Source organism: Glycine soja, chromosome 2 (assembly GCF_004193775.1).
Source record: "Glycine soja cultivar W05 chromosome 2, ASM419377v2, whole genome shotgun sequence".
Classification (NCBI taxonomy): Eukaryota; Viridiplantae; Streptophyta; class Magnoliopsida; order Fabales; family Fabaceae; genus Glycine; species Glycine soja.
In genome coordinates this window covers 7,421,904-7,429,907 of record NC_041003.1, presented here as the reverse complement: position 1 = coordinate 7,429,907, position 8,004 = coordinate 7,421,904, and the positions used below count along the sequence as shown (strand labels likewise).

Below are 8,004 nucleotides of genomic sequence, written 5' to 3'. Positions count from 1 at the left end.
TACTGAGTCGGGGCTCCATTTTTCACACTTTCAATGTTATCCTCTCATGCCACACACAACCAATCACCCTTTTCACGTTGCCACGTGTCCAATTCAGATTGGCCCATTCCACAGGCCCACGCTTCTTCCGGTGCACCGGAGCACCGCACCCCAGTGTCGGGGACACAAGATTAGGATGACATGCAGTGAGTATCAAAAACAGTTGACGAATCTCAATGCGGCGATGAACGGACATGAACACGCCACGTGTCCCGAGGGGTGATTTGGAATCCAATGAGCGCGCGAAACGTGGCGCCACCAACGAGCCTTTGCAACTAATTTCAGACAACCCCTCGCATGTGGGTCCCACAGCGAAAACATAATCCTCGGTGACGGACTTGCCGAAGGACAAAAGATAAGGACGAACTCATGAGAACATTACACGCTACTTTCCATGCATCTGTCTAACAATGTACGCCGCATCAGGCAAGCGTTGATCTTTATTACTTTTAAGCCTTTTGACTAAATCCAACGGTGGAGAGCATTCAATCTTCGATGAATAAAAATTTTAAAAAAAAGAAGTTAATTTTTTAGTGGTTGACCCACGAAAACAAATGAGCTTCCAAAAGTATCACACTGTTGCATGCTGTCTAGGCTCAGTGGGAAAAGAGTTATCATGGGGTTGTGTTGGGTGGCCATTGTGGATCAGTGAGAAAGCTCTCCCAAAGATAATTCAACATTTTTTCTCTTTATTTTCTTGGTCATTTATATTACTACTACTATTATTACTATTTTTTTTTCTTATTCTATAAGGTGGTTTATTCTTGAATGATTTATCTGATATTGATGGATTCTGATTTTTTTATTTTATTTTTTACATTCACTGAGTGAAAATGAAATTGGAATTCAAGTCTCTCAACCAAACTGGTAATTTTCTTGAACTGTTAGTTAAATTCCATTTGGGTTTCCTTGTTTTTTTTTTTTTCCTTAGCTCCTTTGGTCTTTTAGGCCATCTGGTTCTGACTTCCCAAGTTCAGTACATTTATGACATCAATCTCCGGGGGGTTGTTTGGTTGCTGTTTGTTGTTGTAGCTGTTTATGTGATCTGAATCTATTCCATTCCTTTTGTTCCTCTCTCTCTTCTGGATTGCTGGTGGCAACTACATGTTTCATCTGTCGCTTGCTTTGATCCCTTTCTCAAAACTCATGCTAAGACAAGTTCTTCTGCTCTCCCTTTTGATGCTCTTCATTGTTACTCACCACAGATTCACCACCTGCACCTCTTGCCATTTCATGCTTTGTAATTTCTCTTTCACTCAATTCAGGACAAGTATAAGTTGACCCTTATCTCAAAAACATAGTCTTTTGGTTTGTCCAGTTCAGTGGTTCACCTCACACCCTTTTGTTCTTCATCCATTTGGTTTACCCTTCGTGGTGTGGACCTTGTTTGTGAGATGAATATTGGTGGTTATTATTGAGGATTGACTACCTTGGATGGAACTTGTTTGTTATGTGGGTATATATTGTCTCAAATCAGTGTGAGTTAGCTTGTGATTGATTGATTGATTGCAAGGTTTACAAGGTCACAAGGATGGTGTCAAAATCCTATTCAAACCTATTGGAGTTGGCCTCTGGAGAGGCTCCGTCATTTGGGTACATGAACAGGAGAATTCCAAGGATTATGACTGTGGCTGGGTTGATATCTGATGTTGATGATGACCCAGTGGAGAGTGTGTGCTCTGATCCGTCGTCGTCAACCGCGCACCGAGACCGGATAATCATGGTGGCTAATCAGCTTCCCATAAGGGCTCAGAGGAGACCAAATGGGAATAATAGGAGTTGTTGGTCTTTTGAGTGGGATGAGAATGCACTTCTTCAGCTGAAAGATGGGTTAGGGGATGATGATATTGAGGTCATTTATGTTGGATGCCTTAAGGAGGAGGTTCATCCAAGTGAACAAGATGAAGTTTCACAGACACTTCTTGAGACCTTCAAGTGTATCCCGACTTTTCTCCCCGCTGACCAGTTTACTAAGTACTATCATGGTTTTTGCAAGCAGCAGTTGTGGCCACTGTTCCATTACATGTTGCCCTTGTCACCTGAGCTCGGTGGCAGGTTTAATAGGTCACTGTGGCAGGCTTATGTGTCAGTCAATAAAATTTTTGCAGATAGGATTATGGAAGTTATTAACCCTGAAGATGATTATGTGTGGATACACGATTATCATCTGATGGTGTTGCCGACTTTCTTGAGGAAGAGATTCAACAGGGTGAAACTGGGCTTCTTCCTTCACAGTCCATTCCCTTCATCAGAAATATATAAAACATTGCCTGTTAGGGAAGAGATCCTGAGAGCCCTCCTTAATTCGGATTTGATCGGCTTCCACACTTTCGATTATGCGCGGCATTTCCTCTCCTGTTGTAGCCGGATGCTTGGCCTTACCTACGAATCCAAGCGGGGATATATTGGGATTGAGTACTATGGTAGGACTGTTAGTATCAAAATTCTTCCTGTCGGTATTCACTTGGGTCAGCTTCAATCGGTTTTGAGGATGCCTCAGACTGAAGAAAAAGTTTGCGAGCTCATTAGACAGTTTTCTGATAAAGGCAGGACATTGTTGCTTGGTGTGGATGACATGGATATTTTCAAGGGAATAAGTTTGAAGTTGTTGGCCATGGAGCAGCTTCTCATTCAGCATCCTGAGTATCGGGAAAAGGTGGTGCTGGTCCAGATAGCTAATCCTGCGAGGGGGCGAGGGAAAGATGTGAAAGAAGTGCAAGCCGAGACGAAGGCCACGGTGAAACGAATTAATGAAACATTTGGGAAACCCGGGTATGATCCCGTCATTCTGATCGAGGAGCCTCTCAAGTTTTATGAGAGAGTTGCTTACTATGTTGTCGCGGAGTGTTGTTTAGTCACTGCAGTAAGGGATGGAATGAATCTCATACCGTATGAATATATCATCAGTCGTCAAGGAAATGAAACCTTGGATAAAGTTTTGGGTCTAGCTTCCTCCCCTAAGAAGAAAAGCATGTTAGTTGTGTCTGAATTCATTGGCTGTTCCCCATCTTTAAGTGGAGCAATCAGAGTGAACCCCTGGAATATTGATGCAGTAGCTGATGCAATGGACTCGGCGCTGGAAATGGCTGATTTGGAGAAGGAGCTTAGGCATGAAAAGCATTATAGATATGTTAGTACTCATGATGTCGGGTACTGGGCTCGAAGCTTCTTGCAAGATTTGGAAAGGACCTGTAGTGATCATGTGCGACGAAGGTGGTGGGGGATTGGTTTTGGATTAAGCTTTAGAGTTGTTGCGCTTGATCCAAACTTCAAGAAGCTCTCAATGGAGCACATAATTTCAGCTTACAAGCGGACGGCAACTAGGGCAATCCTTCTTGACTACGATGGTACACTAATGCCTCAATCATCCACCATTGATAAGAGTCCAAGCAGTAAATCCATTGAAATTCTTAGTAGTTTGTGTAGAGATAAGAACAACATGGTTTTCCTTGTTAGTGCTAGAAGCCGAAAGATGCTTTCTGAATGGTTTTGTCCTTGTGAGAATCTGGGAGTTGCAGCTGAGCATGGTTACTTTCTAAGGCAAGTTACTTATGCTTCTTGCCTTTTCAACATCAGTGCTTTCCTGAGGTATAATTAATGGTTGACTTTGCTTTTTATATGATGTATGGTTTCAGAATGAAGCGAGATGAAGAGTGGGAAACACATGTTGCGGCAACAGACACTAGTTGGAAACAAATTGCAGAACCTGTAATGAAACTTTATACTGAAACAACCGATGGATCCACCATTGAAGACAAAGAGACTGCACTTGTTTGGTGCTATGAGGATGCAGATCCAGACTTTGGATCATGCCAAGCTAAGGAACTTCTCGATCATCTTGAAAGTGTGCTTGCAAATGAACCAGTAACGGTCAAGAGTGGCCAGAGCAATGTAGAGGTTAAACCACAGGTGTGTACAACATTCCACTTCTAGGAATTTAGTTGTAACTATATATATATATATATATATATATATATATATATATATATATATATTCATTTTATATCTTGGATATTGATGTTAGCTGCCACATCATCAGTTAAATTTTTGCATAAACTAATTCCAAATAAGAAACTGGTGGGTAAGCTTGCAAAATTTGTTTGAAGATGCAACATTCCTACTTTGGTCTTGGCTTAGGAGTTTTGAGAAAGATTTCACAGTCCATTTTAATCAATGGTCAAGTAGCTTTACACAAAGTTTTGTGTATCAGCAGAGGATTGCATAGTTACGAGCCTAATACATGTAAATTTCATATGCAAACTATATCCATAGACTTGTTCCCTTTCAGAATATGAATGTCTAATTGTGGAACCATTTGTATGGTACTTTTCTGTATTATCAGTACCTCTGGTACTCCAATCTATATATATAATATTATCTTTGCTGATCAAAAAAAAAAAAAAAGCTTGCAAAATTTGTTATGCATTGCATTAAGGCATAATTTGAAAACAAAATCAATTACTGGGGTTGGAGTGATCAATAAAGGCACAGTAGGACTGTTCAGCATAAAATCAAGGGTAAGTGTCTTTTGTTCAGTGAATTTCGGGTTTAATTGATATTAATATATGTAAAAAAAGGTAGGCATCATAGATCAGAGAAAGGACAGAATTGAAAGAAAGCTTGTCAGTTAGTCAATTTTTAATTGGTGAATTTTTATCATAATTTAGAAATATTCATATGTACTGTAGATACTAGTTAACATGTTCAATTTCTTTTTCTTATTTGAACGTGTTTGTAAAACAACTGTAAAAGGAAACATGTGAATTATTGTTGAACTGTCATGTAGATCCACTCTTTGGAAGATATTCTTTTTTCTTTTTGATGTGGTTATGTTTTTAAGAAATGTCAAATGTTTATAGTATCCATTTTATTGTTCTACACTTCTACTTATAGCCTCTGAATCTAATAAATACTTGTGTATGTGTACCCATGCAGGGTGTTAGCAAGGGACTAGTGGCCACACGCCTACTTTCTGCCATGGAAGAAAAGGGGATGTGCCCTGATTTTGTTTTGTGTATAGGCGATGACAGGTCTGATGAAGACATGTTTGAGGTAATCACCAGTTCGATGGGGAGTCCGATCGCGGCAAAGGCCGAGGTATTCGCGTGCACGGTTTGTCGAAAACCCAGTAAGGCTAAGTACTACCTGGATGATACAACTGAAATAGTGAGATTGCTTCAGGGCTTAGCCTGTGTTTCAGAACAAATAGACAAATAGTTTCATTTTCTTCGGAACAAAAAATAGTTTGTTAAGCTCTGGGAACAAAGGTGGTGGTGGTGATGAGAGGTATTATAAATACATTGTACTTTGCTTTACTTTGTCATTGAGGATGTAGGCTCAGTTGTGCTGCTCTTAAAATCTTAATACACAATTAATATTATTGGTTTCCTTGATATTCCATGTATATTATCCCTAGTTTTTACTGAGAAAAGTTCTGTATCGGATTCTGCTCCTTAAAATGCTTGATTTCTATCAGGAAAACTTGTACATATAGTATTATAGTTAGTTGGTTTCTTTCCAGCCATGAACTCTTGAACATTCCTTTGACCCATGGATGTTTAGATGTGAACATGATGCTGTGAAATGGTATGTGTATTAGTTTTGTTTGCGGTAGTAATCTAGTGAATTTGACTTTCACTTTGTGATAAGATACTTGTTTATATAATAAGTTGGGAAAAATCATTCTTTTAATTTTTTTAATTATTAGTTACAATTGTATATTTTTTAAATATGAAATCCACATCTCATTTTAGATAGTCAAATAGGACAATTTTTAATGGGGGCTTAAGAATTGTTTGTTATAATATTATATACTGTAAAATAATATTATGTATTAAAATTGTATATGACATTATTATTATATATAATAAAATAGTAGATATTATTATTATTATTATTATATATTAAAATAGTATAATATATTATTTGTTTCTTACTTTTTTTTCACTTGGTGCTTTATAAAAAATTGACATTATTTTTATAAATAACTTTTGAAAATTAGTAAGCAAATGAAAATAAAACTAAAACTAAGAAAAAATAAATAATAATAATAATAATTAAATAAAGATTATTCAATTTATATTATATCATAGTAAAATTAATTAATTCAAACTTTGAAATTTTAAAAATATTACACAAAATTAATATATTCAAAATAAGTAAAAATATAGTTTTAAAAATAATTAATGACCATATTTATTTAACAGAATTCATATTATTTCAACAAATTTAAAAATATTTAAATTTTTATCATAAATACACACTCAAATTTAAATAAATATTATACATTATATATATATATTATTTACTATTCTTTAGCTTCTGTTTCATATTAGTATTTTATTAATATTATTATTTGGAGAAAAATAAATTATAATGAAATTCAACACACTTAATAAATTTATATAGAACACATATTTATTAAAAATATGATATTTAACATTATTTTTTAATTTTAATATTTTAATATTTGTTTCACTACTAAAAATATTTAAAATGGATAATTTTATTTATGTACATTTTATTACTTAAATGAACAAAAAATTACAATAAATTTTAATATACTTAATTTTTAAGATAAAATTAACTCAATTAAAAATATAATTAATCAATTTTTTCATTAATAATATAATTATGTTTAACATAGTACTAAATTTATATATATATATTTAACAAAGTCTAGTTTTTACTTAATAGCTTATCGTTGTTAAATGAGCTAAAATTATCACCATGGCATGGTAGTTTGTTAATTTTTTTATGTACATCTTTTAGGGGATCCATACTCCTTATATGTGCCTAATTTCGTCCAAGTATTCATGAGTGGTTAGATCAAGTTGAGTTGCTGGTAATTTCAGACGTTTAGAGAATCCATACACCTTTTATGAGTGGGGCGATGGATTTGAGACGATTTAAAGATTATAGACTCTTTCTGGTTGTCTCGTTTTTCGGCACAAGTATTTGTCTCATTTGTATCCTAGTACTTATGTTGGACCACTCATTAAACATGGTAGGATATTATATTTTGAAAATTTTAAGGGACAAAATTTTTATTTTTGTGGTAACATATTAGGTATAAAATTTGCGAACCAAAAGAATATAGGTGGAGATTTTTTTTTCTTAAATAAGTTTACTTAATTTACTAACTTTTATTTATGAAAATTTAATGTGACTTTGGTATTAAATGAAAGTTAGGATACTGTCGTTGGCAAAGCTCCAAGGCCCTTTTCATGAAATCGTACATTTTATTTGGTCCTTTAACATTTAATATATCAATATTTTTTTTTAATTTAATACCAATTTTGTTATTTAAAGGTTTGTGGCACAAAAAACGGCATAAAAAATGGTTTAAATTAATTAATGTCATATGAAACTTCACGAAAGGAGTATTTTGATGTTAGTTCAATTTTCAGGAAGATTGACATTAACAATAAGAAAATGTCAAAGGACCCCCAACCATTCCTGTGTGTGCAGTTAGAGCTTAACCAGTGAACGATATCATGGTTATTAAATAACACTCGAATTAATAGGATTTATTCATTTATTTTAATATTCATAAATTTAAGCTCATTTCACTAGAAATAAAATTTCAAATTTATAATACTCAAGGTAGTCGGCATTAGGAATTATTAAATATTGTTTTTAATTTGTTTTTTAAATCAATTTTTTTGTTTGGAATTTATTATAAAAATTGAAAGATGAATGAGCATACAAATATAATTGTTTATTTATTAAAAAAAATCGATGTTATATCACTTGTATACTTGATTATCCTGTTTAAATGTAAATTATAATATATTTTTGATTTCTTATCTTTTCAATAAAATTTATTTTTGTCTTTTATATTTTAGGCCGTCACAGATGTAAAGATCTTAAGTCACATGTGACAATCTATTTAAAAAATAAAATTAATAATTATTATGAAGGAAATAAAAAATTAAGAATAAGATGTTCAAATATAAAAAATTG

At 34.1% G+C, this 8,004-nt stretch overlaps 1 protein-coding gene across 1 annotated transcript; it reads left to right on the top strand.

The window, feature by feature from the left end:
* Positions 1–626: 626 nt before the first annotated feature.
* LOC114384676 (alpha,alpha-trehalose-phosphate synthase [UDP-forming] 6-like) lies at positions 627–5,637 on the top strand. Its single transcript, XM_028344394.1, has 3 exons — positions 627–3,579; positions 3,675–3,948; positions 4,975–5,637. The coding sequence occupies exons 1-3, from the start codon at positions 1,571–1,573 to the stop codon at positions 5,254–5,256; spliced, it is 2,565 nt and encodes an 854-aa protein (XP_028200195.1). The 5' UTR covers positions 627–1,570; the 3' UTR covers positions 5,257–5,637.
* The last annotated feature ends 2,367 nt before the right edge of the window (positions 5,638–8,004 follow it).

Excerpts from the sequence above, each read along its gene's own strand:
- LOC114384676 (XM_028344394.1), top strand. The coding sequence starts at position 1,571 with ATGGTGTCAAAATCCTATTCAAACCTATTGGAGTTGGCCTCTGGAGAG. Across the intron at positions 3,580-3,674 it reads GAGCATGGTTACTTTCTAAG|AATGAAGCGAGATGAAGAGT; the intron begins GCAAGTTACTTA and ends GTATGGTTTCAG. Across the intron at positions 3,949-4,974 it reads ATGTAGAGGTTAAACCACAG|GGTGTTAGCAAGGGACTAGT; the intron begins GTGTGTACAACA and ends GTACCCATGCAG.